The 13625-nt window shown below is 43.5% G+C and overlaps 1 protein-coding gene across 1 annotated transcript; it reads right to left on the bottom strand.

The window, feature by feature from the left end:
* Window positions 1-1793: 1793 nt before the first annotated feature.
* On the bottom strand, window positions 1794-11999 carry LOC118284658 (sodium- and chloride-dependent transporter XTRP3A-like). The gene is made up of 11 exons (XM_035607556.2): window positions 11610-11999; window positions 10005-10145; window positions 8886-8977; window positions 8549-8776; window positions 7755-7865; window positions 7400-7641; window positions 6415-6577; window positions 5484-5685; window positions 3794-3953; window positions 3532-3697; window positions 1794-3363 (listed from the first exon to the last, which is right to left on the bottom strand). Exons 1-11 carry the CDS (start codon window positions 11731-11733, stop codon window positions 3181-3183), a joined length of 1812 nt encoding a protein of 603 aa, XP_035463449.2. The 5' UTR covers window positions 11734-11999; the 3' UTR covers window positions 1794-3180.
* Between the last annotated feature and the right edge of the window lie 1626 nt (window positions 12000-13625).

The following is a 13625-nucleotide window of genomic DNA, read 5'->3' as shown; positions in this document are numbered from 1 at the left end:
TTTCATTTGTTTTGTACTTTGTGACATTGTAAAAAAAAAAGAAAAAGAAGATGGGAGTCGAATTCCACTCGTCTGAGATTCACCACCTCAATGTGCGAAAGGACTCCTCTCTGCAAAATTCTGGAAAAGAAAAAGACAAACGGGAAACCCAGCGGCGACTGTAGGGAGCGTGGCTTCATGTGTGACGCATGAGGAGCCCGTGTAAGTCTCGAATCAAAACCCCCACCCCGACTCGTTCATTTTGGAAACCCATTTGCGCGAACAACATCTTGGAGACTTCATGTTTCGACAACATTAAAATGCGTGTCATCCGGTAGATTGTCTGAAGACGCCTCGTTTGGATTTTTGTAACGGCTCCTACCTTCCCCTGATTCCTGGGCCTCATAGAGATGTTACAGATGAAGTGGATGATGCTCTAGTCGACAATGTTATGGATTGGATGCATTCTTCGAAGAAATTCGCCAAAGCTCAAGCGTCTGAATCGTCTCTGTCCTCTGCTGAGGATGAGCTACTCCTCAACCTCCCTCGCCGACATCAGATTACTTGATTCCATTATTCTTTTATCATATTCAGACTTGAATCTGTGCCCGTAACCGTGCCACCGCCTGCAGAATCTGGATCTGTGATCGCGAAACCACTCACTGTCGCCAAGATCCTGCTCAACACCCATCGCCGCAATCGTTGTGATTAGTCTTACCGCAAGTCTCATAGCTAGGGCCCGAGCGCCAACAGGCGTAGGGAAATGGATCGTGGTGTAAATTCAGAGCTGGTAGTCTCACTTGGGAGCATGTCTCTCATTTGAGCGGAAATCATTGAGGTAGACTAAAAACATTGTAGTTCCAGGGTTGGATAAGATTTGCCGCGTCCTTCCCGAGATGTCTGCGGTTCTGGACAGTAGGTGGTTGTCTTGGCTGACACACCAACGTTTATCTGCCCCTTTGCTCCGATCCACGGCAAAATTCAAAGAGTTCTTTCTCGGCCCGTGTCCCGTCCTTCCGCAAGGAAAAGATCCACTGTGTAGTTTTTGCAAAATCCTGGTGACAAACAGACAAAAACAGAAATGAAAATATAACCTGCTCGTCCTAGGTCATGATCACGTTATTAGAAGTTAATGAGCGGTGGAGTGGAGTACCGCTCAGCATGACACAACTATGGATTATGTGATGTTTCATTAATATATCTCCCAGTTTCTTCTCTAGTAACTATTTAGATACGACTGATTAACAACTCGTCGACTCATTTCTTCCCTAATTCGTCCCTCACACACAACCTGACGGTTGTTGTAACTTTTACCAGATGTAGCACGTCTTTGACCGTGAAGACGGAATTCTGTATGTCGTTACAGTATCAGGTCCCTGCGGTGTTAATTCTTGTTTTCGTGTGAAGGGTTTTTTAGTACATTTTTCTACCTCTGCTAATACCACAATGTTTTTCATTTTTCGGGCTCATTTGCCCCGATGGGGATCAAATGATTAGGGAACAACAAGATTAAAATGCCGGTTCAGATTAGGCTCAGTGAGCTGGGGGGGGGGGCTGCTGCAGGTCAGACCTGTCCAACCTGCGAGCCGCCAAACTTCCGACTTCGTCACATTCAATGAAATACCGTATCCAGGTCAGACTTTTCACGAGAGCGGTGTGAATGTGCGGCAGATGTCTGCAAAGTTATAGTAGAGCAAAAACAAAAAAAAGCAGTTAAATCCAGAGCGGTGGTGATAAACATTCTTCACTGACGAGCTCTACATCACATGACATGCCAAAAGTGAATGACCAAATAACCAGAATGACGCACTCGGTTAGATTTCAATCAATGTGAAACTTTTTAATTGCAATTCATTGTCGTCGGAAGACGCATTTGTACAATATGTACACAGTTCACACGTTGCATGCAGCAATGCATTTCAGTGTTACATTCATATTTGGCCCGTGGCACTGCTCATGGTTCAGACAAGTGACTTCATGTGCTCTGCTTTACTCTTACAGACAGGGAGTCGCAGCAGATATCAAACAGATATAAAACTAGTTATCAAAAAATTCATCATATGTAGGAAAACGTTTTTTGTACAAAGAGATTACACAAATCTACTAACTAGACAACTCAATACAAGCTATGATTACATGACTAGACTCGAGTCCAACATCTTATTTTCTTCAAACAGGTGAAACTCAATGTGGTGTGATGTTTGCTAGGAGTTTCCTCTTCTGTTATGCTTCAAAAATTTCCTTTTTTCATAAAACAGGAAATGTTACAGTTAATAGGCAGCAGAGCGTGGCTCTCTGTAATCCTGTCGCTTGACTAAAATCCCACCGAGGGATTTTGTATTTCTACAAATGAACTTGGCTTGGCCCTACTGAAGAGATACGTGACTATTCAAGGGATATGAAACATCATAACATTAAAAATAACTAATCTACTGTGGTAGAGTGTGGTACATATCTACAGACATGTATCCATCATATCAAGATCATTTAGTGAACTAGTGTCATTGGAAACACTGAATTACAGCTACAATAAACTGTATCTGCATTAATAACATGTTCCACGATGAAGCTGTGGCTTTTCTCCAGATACCACCGGTTTGTTTTCTTTTGAGGAGCAGATTTGCTTTTAAAGGTGACATATTATGCAAAAATCACTTTTTCAGTGTTTGTGCACATACATGTGGGTATCTGCAGAGCCTGCCGGCCCGCAAATTGTGAAAAAAGTCCACCATGTCATTTTTTTTCGTGTGCTTACTAAAACCTAAAGCCTGGCTCTGAACAACTGGTTCAGATTATACAGTTGGACTCTTTTGGGGGTAACCCCGCCTGCAATCGGAGAATTTCCACTTTTCTGGTGAAGGGCGTGACATTTCCAACACAAATTTGAAAGCGGTTGACCAATCACACCAGACTGGGCCAGCTGGCCAATCAGGGCAGACTGGGGTTTATCAGGAGGCGGGGCTAAAATAAATCCAGGCGTTTTAGACAGAGGGTGAAAAGAGGAGGTACAGGAATGGACATTATGAGAAAACTGATTCCTTTTCTGAACATTAGAGCATGTAGACCTTTTCATGTGGTAACACAAATTAAAAGTATGAACCTGAATATGAGTATAATATGTCTCCTTTAATCTTTTGGATTTTTTTTTGTAGCAGATAAATAATTGTACCGTTGCCGTGTCTGAGGACAGACGTGCGGGGGTCATGGTGCGAGCCCTTCAGCAGATACCGTGCTCACAGTGAGCTGCCGGCGACGGTTCCCACGTTTTGTCCTTGTGCAGTAGACATACAGAGCGGTGAGGGGAATGCAGCTGATGGACGACACCAGCAGCAGCCCGATGAACACCTGACCGAAGACCGGATACTCCGTCACCACGGACTGACCCTGAAGAAACAACAGCCACAGTCAACACCTCCCTTCACACAAATCAGTTCATCACTGAAGAGTTTTAACATGATGTCGTTCATCTGTCTTGTTGGCACAAGAGAACACACACACACACACATGATTTCATGATTTAGTATGTACAGGACATCAGTAAAAAAATCTCACCAGCTCTTTGTTCCATGCTTGGTAGGTGGGCGTCCCGCCCCTGATGTAGTTGACGATGTAGAAGACGAAGACGGTGATGAGGAGAAGAGGACTGATGAATTTCCACATGATCCTCCAGTACCAGTTTGGACGATGACCGAGCATGTCTTCCACGTCTTTTTCGAACCTTGAAATGAAAAGAGAATGTCATGGAGCCACTGCCCGAACAGAAAACAGAACAACCAAAAGCTGAACTGCAGGGCCGCAGACGCACAACACAAACCTTTTACTTCCATAGATGTAACTGACGGTGATGACCTCGACGAGGACGACGAACAGCAGGGAGAACGTCGCGCCGTAGTCGTTGAACATGGTGAACCAGTAACTCCCTGACGTGGTGGTGAAGCCGAGGCCGAGCAGCAGACAGAACAGACACACAATACCTGCGGGCGGAACACACACTCGGTCACTGACGCACACACACACATTCGCAGAAATCTGGATTCTGGTGGGGGCGGGGAATCGAAGGCAGTGCACGGGCCGACGCTCGTAGACCGCAACTCTCCATCACACTTCGTCATTTTACTTCCATGCAGTACCATGTGTCCTCTTTATTTCTGAGTATTCGTTTATGGTTTTATGGTTTTGGTCCGGTTTTGACTTTATTCTATTTTTTGGTGACGTCATTGCTCTTTAAAATTGTAATATTCTTTTTTATTTGATTCCCATGGGTGGGTTCGTCGTTTTTGTGGGGGTTTTTTATATTCCAATGATTGGAATTTGTTAGTTCTTTGATTACCTTTTGGTGACGTCATCTGTCACCAATTATAAATACTTTTTATATGATTCCAATAGCTGGGTTTGTCTTTTTTGGACGTTTTTATGTTCCAATGATTGGCTTTTTCCTTTTTTCTGTTGACGTAATTTTTCTATAAAAATTATAACATTCTTTTTTAATTGATTCCCATACGTGGGTTTGTCGTTTTCGTTTTTTTTTGTTCCAATGATTGGATTTTGTTACTTCTTTGATCATATATTGGTGATGTATCTGTCCTCAATCTATACATTCTTTTTTTATTCATGATTCCCACAAGTTTGTTTGTCGTTTTCAGTTGTATTTATGTTCCAACGATTGGATTTTATAATTATTTGGTTACCTTTTCCATTTTCCAGTTTTTGTGGTGTTCAATTTTTTTGAAATTATTTTTGGTGAATTCTTAGTTAATAATAATTTCTGATATTTTGAGTTCTGTTTTGGCCGCTAGGGTTAGGATTGTGGTTATGGTTAGGGTTCGTTGTCGTCGTACACTACATTTAACATCAAACGACAACTTCTTTCGAACCCCTAACCCTCCGGAGCAGAAGGTGCCGATAATGCGCCTGTGAGGCTCGTCGCCAACCGCCATTAAAAATGACGCAGAAGTAGAAGAAGAAGAGCGTACAACCAATCGAGTTAGGATCTCTTGGCTGGTTGTGGCCCACGAACACGGACCTCAACCAGAGCTCGCAAGAACCGTTCATACGTTCATCACTACTCTTATGTATGAACACTTCCTGACATGTGGCGGGGAACGAAGCCTTATATGGTATTCTTGGGGAGTTGATTAGGTGAAATTGCGATACGCTGAACAGAGTTGATGAAAAAAGATTATACATGTATGAACACATAGTTGTGGACAATATATTCAATTTCTGTTCAGAAGTTCTTCCAAATATTACACACTGTAGCTTTAAGTCCCAATGGAATTCTTGGCAGTTCAACCTTTCACCTTCATCCTTGATTGGTCACAGTAATATGGGACAAATTAAATCCTAAAATCTGATTTGCCCATTACACCCTGAAAACACAGACAAGCCTCTTATTTGAGCAACGTGTCGCAAAAAACAAACATGTCTGAGTCACTTTGAAGGGAGTGCAGAGAGAAATCCGTGCCACGTACATAAAAAACACTACCACCGTATCTGGATCTCACCATTTAACAACTCGATGCTCATGGAGGAAAGGACCTTGAAGTCCCGCAGCGGAGTGATGATGGCGGTGATGTTGCCGAGCATGCTGCCCATTCCCAGCAGCAGGAGCATGGAGAAGTATAGCACCGACCACAGCTGAGGCAGCGGCATGTCTTTAATGGCCTCGCTGTAAACTATGAAGGCCAGACCTGGACCCTCCACTGCCTGGAACAGAGGACAGAGAGAGAACTTAAGGCCTGGAATGGAAACTGAAATGTGCTTTGACCCCTTGTTCCGCCCACAACTGAGTCCGGTTCTCTTAATACACATTTTAGAGCTCTAGGCGGGTATTGGCAGGATGAAATAGTTACAGGTTTCACTGTGAAATTCCTGGCGCTTAATTCTACCGTTTAAATTTTTAATTATCATTAAAGCCGCAGTTGAGTTCCACGTTAGATTACCCCAGTGAACACTGTCCAGCTCTCCCGGACACAGGCGCAGCATGGCGGAAGGCAGTGACAGCGCACAGGATAGTTTTCAGTCGTCCTAAGACCCACTAAGTCAGAAGTATGGGCACATCTTGGCGTTGACAAAAGTGTTGTCTAGGTTCAGGGCAGAACACAAACTTTTAAAGTTTCAGTTTCCCCTCCTGCACGTCGAGAAAGCCGGTGGTCGAGCGAACTACAGAGTGAATGCAGAGAGGGAGCGCCGTTTCATTGTGTTTATGTCGTAAAGCGGAATCAAACACCGGCACATCTCCGCACGAGATGGATCTTTTACAAGAAAGTAAAGAACTTTGAGCCGTTCTTTTGAAAGGTTTATGTATCAGTACTTTTTGAACATTTTCATCATATTTAAAAAACAACACACAGCTGATAACCGTGGTGATTTTGGTTACTATATCCGTGACATCCATACGTCACATCTTTAAATCTCCAACGATGAGGTACATACAGTGTCGAGTTCCTTCTCCAGGTCACAGGTTTCCAGTTTGCTGCTGATTTCAGCGAACTGCTGCGGGTACGTCGCGTTCAGCCTCTCAATCCACTCAAACACCGTGTCCATCGTGATTTTGTCCTCAGCCAGATCGAAGGTGTTCAGCAGCAGTATGCGTGTCCTGCAGCGGGAACAAAAGGGTCTGTTACATGAAAAGTACACAAACGTCATATTTCAATATCCTTCACCACTTGCTGGGTATGGTTCAGTATGATACCAGTGGGTATGACCAACACTGATGTGACTTACCAACCTAACCTGTTTAACCTAAACCTCACTAGCACATCCAACCCAAACCCTCTCATCCTCCTTTGTGTTTGCATTACTCTCTCTATTATCTACCTCACTTTATATCTGTGGCTCCCTAAACCGTCTGCACATGTTGTTGAGTCCTATTTGTTGATCTTTTTATTCACTGTGCATGGTCACAGGTACACAAACCTGCAAACACCCGATTAAACATGCTTCTGCAAACCCTAAGCCAACAACTGGTGGTAAAGCAGTGGGCAGAGGGGCGAGTCCCTAACACAGGTTGCGTCCAAGGCGGGCAACATCCCAATTTTTTTAAAGTAAAAATATACTTGTGTAGCATAGTGTTCCCCTTGACTTCTGCCACACTATGCAGGTGCACTTGGTGTCTTTTATCACCCGTATCTATTCCAGACTATAACCACATACACTTCATACACACCACATAAACCTTTGCATCTGATTACAACCTCATGTTATCACCAATATTGTTCTGTCTTATTCTGTGTTGATGTCATGTACACGATCCGTCTTGCTTTGCTCTCACTGTCTTTTTTCGGCTTCAAATTGCACCAAATAAGAAATAACAACAATGACAAAAATATATATAAAATCACAGTACACACACACATGCAGATTACAAGGCCACAGAGTCCAAACAGTACATATGCACACACATTGGCACAAGACACACCTTTCTAGACAGCTCTCGTAGTTGATGGTCGCCTTAAACCCATAGATGGAAAAGGTGACAATGCTGGCAAAGATGGACGTTCCACTGTTGATGATGGACACGGCGACGGCCTGGCGCTCAAAGTTGTTGTTGTACTGGTTGTAGCTGGAGAAAGCTATGAGCGACCCAAAACCCAAACCCAGAGAGAAAAAGATCTGCGTGGCTGCGTTGACCCATGTAGTGGGGTTGGCAAGCTGTTCCATCTAAAAGTAGACACAGGCATGTTATTTTTGCCCCGATGCACCTGATGAGAAAATATCCGCAATTGAACACGAGAGACTGTTAAATGTTAACAAAATGCCCAACATGACCCTACCTTGGGTGTGAACATGTATTTCACACCATTGATGGCACCATGAAGAGTGAAGCCCCATATCAGGTAGATGAGGAGGACCACGTATGGAAATGTGGCGGTGAAGTACACCACCTAAAAGTGGTGCCACACAACAAAAGTCAGGGTCAAAGTTCAAACACAGGAGTGAATAGTTCAATAGTCATCTTATGTTACAGTGGTAGTTACTGTCATCATTTTGAGAAATTTGAGATTAAATCACTTCATAGGGGCTTTGTACAAAAATGGCTTGAATGTTTTGTGTAAACTATCTTTAACCACTGAGTCACACTGATGCTGGTAAAATGAACAAATCGTCCATTTACTTAATCAAACAGGAGAAAAAAAATGTCTACAGTATAAGTTAGTTAAAGAGAAAATAAACACTAAAGGTCCTGTTCAGTTGGAAGTGAACGGGACGGACAAGCCTGGAGATGCACCCAGAAGAGTTTAAAGGGCCAGTAAGCGATTTTAATCCAATACACTTTTTGTAAAATTCTGCGAATATTTCCTCACGGTCTGCTAACTGTTGGTTCTTTGTGTGTGCCAGGAAAAAAATCGCTTACTGCCCCTTTAAGTTTGTTACCTACAATCCAAAGGAGATTATCAATGATGACTTGATTGCAATTTATTTCTCTGTAATTTCCCAGTCCCTGACTTTTTTTAAGCGTTGCTTAAAAGTCATCAGTCACAACTTACAGACAGGACGGGGTCATGTACATATCTGTGGGTGTGTGTGCTTCCAGTATTTATAATTGAAGCGCCTTGGGGCCTCTTACCTTTCCAGTTGACTTTACTCCTCGGACAACAAACAGGTAAGAAATCACCCAGGCAAGCAGGAGGCACAGTGCCTGGCCGGTCTGAACGCCCCCATTCTCTTCAATCGAAGAAGAAATGTCCAGTGTTTCCCTGTAGAAGAAGTACTGGGTGGGCGTGGCCAGTTCACACTCCTCTATAGGTCCTGTTCGGTTGGAATTGATGGGACACTCTGCCCAGGGCAGGACCGACTGAGTTGGAAAGAATACAGATATTAAGTGTGTTATCCTAATATCCAAAGCACAACCAGCATTTTGTTGAATACATTGAACAAATGACAGCTACTTGTAATTCACTCACTTGAAATGAATTGAAGAGGTACCAGAAACTCCATGCATTGATGATGTTGTAATAGAGACACAGATACAGGGAAGTCATGACACTAGCCAGACCTAAAACACAAGATGAATACAAAAAATGAATAATACAAAAATTTTCATATTGTCATTATCATATACAATTTGTTTGCAATTTTACATATTTTATATGTACCTCTTAACATACAATGTTTGAAGTTATCTGGGAGGTCAAACATTTAGAACCGTATAAGTTCTCTGTAAGATCACAAATTGAATATGGCCTTATTCCACAACTTTGCATCTTGCACTCTAGTAATGGAGTTTTATTGGTTCAGGGACAAGGACCCCTAATCTCTTCGACCCCTCATCCCTTCAACCCTTCATTCCTCATTCCTTCGACCTATCATCCCTTCGACGTTTCATCTATTCGACCCGTCATCCCTTCCACCCTTCATCCTTTCGACCCCTCATCCCTTCGCCCCTTCATCCTTCAACACTCGACACCCTCATCCCTTCGACCCCTCATCCATTCAACGCTTCGACCCCTAATTCCTTCGACACATCATCCCTTCGACCCTTCATCCCTTTCTCCCCTCATCCCTTTGACCCCTCATCCCTTCGACCCCTCATCCATTTAACCCCTTCAACCCCTCATCCCTTCGACCCCTCATCCATTCAACACTTCGACCCCTCATTCCTTCGACACATCTTCCTTTCAACCCCTCATCCCTTCGACCCCTTCATCCTTTGACCCCTCATCCCTTCGACCCCTCATCCTTTCGACCCTTCGACCCCTCCTCCCTTCGACCCTTCGAACCCTCATTTCTTCGACTAATCATTCCTTCGACCCTTCTTTTTTTCGACCCCTTGTCCCTTCGACCCTTCATCCCTTCGACCCTTTATCCTTTCGACCCCTTCTCCCTTCGACCCTTCATCCGTTTGACCCCTTATCCCTTTGACCATTCATCCCTTTGACCATTCATCCCTTCGACCCCTCATCCTTTGACCCTTCATCCCTTCGACCCATCATCCTTTCGAATTCTCATCCCTTCGACTTTTCATCACTTCGACCCCTCGACCCTAATGCTATACTCCTACACTTTATTCCGTCAGCACTTACCTACTCCTCCCAAATAAGGGTTGATGGCAGTCCATGCCCCGATGCTACCAAGACGCATCTTCTGACCGATGGCAAGCTCCAAGCAGAATAAGGGCAGACCCTCCAGAAACAGCATGATAAGATATGGAATCAAGAACCCTCCTGAATGTGGAAAGATAGTTATACTTTACCATATCAGCAAAAACGAGATTTAATTTCAGTCCAGTAATGTAGAGCAAAGAATGTGTCCCACCGTCACTATATAATCAAGTTCAATCCAGTATCCCTACAATATACCTTTTTGAGGTTTATCTTCACATAAATAGTTTTTAATGTTTATTTCCTTATATGTTTCCTACACCTAACACTGATGATGGGGACAGCATATCACAAACACCTTTTAAAGGGAAAGTTTAATGATTTTGAAGTGGGGTTGAATGAATTACTTCTGCATAGTTAATATGTTACCTTATGGAGATTTTGATAAGCGATGTCATTGTTTGGAGTTTGGAGGGGAAATGGAAGTAGCGTAAGTCTCAGTCCTGTTGCAGAGGGGACCAGGGAAAAATTTATTTTTCGCCACATTTTTAAATGCTTACCTAACAAAAAAAAGTATCCGTTCAATTGTACGTTGGGGAACGTTTTTTTTCACTGGTTTCTGGCGGAAAACTAAAGCAGTGAAAAAATACGTCCTCCAGCTACTAGTAATACAAAGTGCAGTAGAGCACGTCAGGTCTACACGCAGGATTTTACGCAACCTACAGTATATCGAAAATAACAATGAATATTTTAATATTCTTTCAATATTATTCAATTCAAATTTTGGGCTTTCAAATTTCCCCCTTGGACCTAATTACAGTTACAGATTCTTGTTACATGTCAATTATGGGTCAATTATAAATTTACTCCATTTTCCATGTTACTTGTTACCTATCATTTGTTGCGTGGTACATGTCACTTGTTAAATGACTCATCACATGTTAATTGTTGAATGTAACTCGTTATGTGTTGCATTCATGTTACTTCTTAAATGTTACCTATTATATCCAAAAATTAACTGAACTGTACCTGCATGACTAGATTTACATTGTTATACTATAATATATATATTTATATAGATAGATAGATAGATACATACATACATACATAGATTTTACTTATCTCTGTCTTGTCCTTGATAAACCAATATTTGTTTTTGTAATTTTATCTATTGTGTATTGATTTGTGGTCAGTGTGTAATTACTGGTAGGCTTCACACACCTCTACTACCCTATGTGACCTCGGGTTACTTAATTGCTCGTTTCAACTTTGAGTCAACTGACACTGTTTGACAACAGCTCATTCAGTGTGATAAGTAAACGTTCGGAAAGGTTCCACCAGGATCAGTGGATAGGGTGCCTCAGCATAACTCTATCATCTCTTCACCTATGAATGCATCATCACTCTGAGAGGTTGGACATTATTTACACTGACTTGTCGTCCAGCTGAATCACGACAGTGGCGACGCTGATGACAGTGAATCGTTTTTTTGGTCAACTTGGACAAATCCGATTTGGCGCGTCACGCGTCCACGACCATACAACGCGTCTTCTGTCAGCAGAGATCACCGGGGGCCCGGTCACTTACCACCGCCGTGCATCTGACACAGGTATGGAAAGCGCCACACGTTCCCCAGTCCGATTGCGTAGGAGACGCACGCCAGCAAGAACTCCACGGGGCTGTCCCAGCTGGGTCTCGCGTCTTTCTCCATCTGTGCGTCTGGCGAGCGTCTTCAGCGGCCGAGCCTCGGCGAAGCAGTGGGGCGACGGGGAAACAGATCCGCGCTCGTGTGTGTGGAGGTGTGTGTGTGGAGGTGTGTGTGTGTGTGGAGGTGTGTGTGTGTGTGTGGAGGTGTGTGTGTGTGGAGGTGTGTGGAGGCGTGCGCTCCGCCAGCTCTCCCATGAGCTCACCGTGGCTGTAGTGCGTCGGGAGGAGGTTCCTCTGTATAATGTGAGGATCTACTGCACATGTCAAGATGCCCACACACATAAATATAGACATAAACCTTCCTCTTTGCTTAAATGAAACCCACAGGGAGGGCTGCTGAGGGTGGAATGGGCGGGACACATGGGAGGGAATCCAGGTGAATGTTTGATTGTAAAGGCTCTTTAACCCCACAGTGAAGCTGTCCTCGTCCGCCCCTGAACCTGCCACAATCAGCCGGTCTCCAGGAATCAGGGGGGGATTCAATTCATATTCAAGGAGGCTCAGTTAGAGAAATGCCCCTCGAGCAGAGGTCCGGAACCATCCCAATGTCACGTGTAATCCAACTTGTGTTATGATTCAGTGCCATATTGAAGTGTAGGGTTGTATCGACAGCTGACAACAACTGACTGTCAAATCAACTAAGGAAATATGCCTCCAATTCACTAACATTTCCACAATGTTAATTGTCATGTTTTCATACAGAACTAGAGGAATTATGAATAACAAGTACTCTCTTCTCACGTCAAGAAAAAATGAGGGCAAAACGTACAGCGTTGCAAATACGGATGAACAAAACAGACAGTGAAGTAACAATATTTGCTCACATTCTTCATGCAAACATCTGTGAGCTTCCCATGGGCCACTAAACCAGTGGTGCGTGTGTGTGTGTGTGTGTGTGTGGGTCTGGGTCCAGATAGGACGGCGTCTGGGTCCGCCTGTCGGTGACCCCTGACCCTACAAGCTCTCATGCTGTTTTACATCCTGCGGCTAAATCGCCCCGTTTTTTTTGCACGCAACAGCCGCAGGCTCCATCTAATGATTTGTTTTGATTGCGCTCTGAGATTATTGTGTGATTGTGTAACGTGCCCGCAGTGGTGGAAGCCCAATTAAAGACTTTCACACTGTTAAAATATAGTTGAGCAATAAAATCGCAATTTGAAAAGCAGCCGGGCTGTAGTCATGAAACACGCTATGGCCGTTATGTACTTGTGTGACGTATGCATTTCCAGTCACTGCTCGAGTGCCTGTTAAGACTTGTTTGTATTTTATTGAACTGGTGTCTAACTAGATCTCTACTCAAGGCATTTCAATGTCTAACTGTTTCAAAGAAAACTGCTCCATTCAGGTCACCGGGACTCTCGGATGGGGATACAGCTGCTCGGGTGATGACCCACGAGTGGATTCTCGCTGTGTCCCACTTAACTGTTGTCGTCCCCCCCCCCACACCCACACACCCACACACACACACACACACACACACACACACAAACACACACACAAGAGACCATGTTTGTCAGGGCCTGCGGGGGGCTCAGCATTCAGGACTGTAGTTCAAGTTCCATGATGTGATGAAACAAATTAAATTCATTGTATTGTTGGTCAGATTAATAACATTTTAAATATTAAAAGGAAGAGAGTGCAGTACTGGGAACAGCTAAGATGCTCCCAAGAAGACAAATTAAATAATAAGCTGTTTCAGCAAATTCCCCAAAAACAAAACTTCTGTAGACATGTAAGTGACAAAGGCCTCCATTATATACACATATATATCGATAGATAACAGTAGTCTGACATTAATTTAAACTTTTTCATAATAGTCTGACCTTCAAGATTCCTGCACTCATTTATATCCCAACCAAGCTTTCATATTTGGGTTATTTCTCGAGAGATCACTGA

This window comes from Scophthalmus maximus, chromosome 10 (genome assembly GCF_022379125.1).
Source record: "Scophthalmus maximus strain ysfricsl-2021 chromosome 10, ASM2237912v1, whole genome shotgun sequence".
NCBI lineage: Eukaryota > Metazoa > Chordata > Actinopteri > Pleuronectiformes > Scophthalmidae > Scophthalmus > Scophthalmus maximus.
Note: the sequence above shows the minus strand (reverse complement) of the source record. Positions and strands in the feature narration are given on the sequence as shown.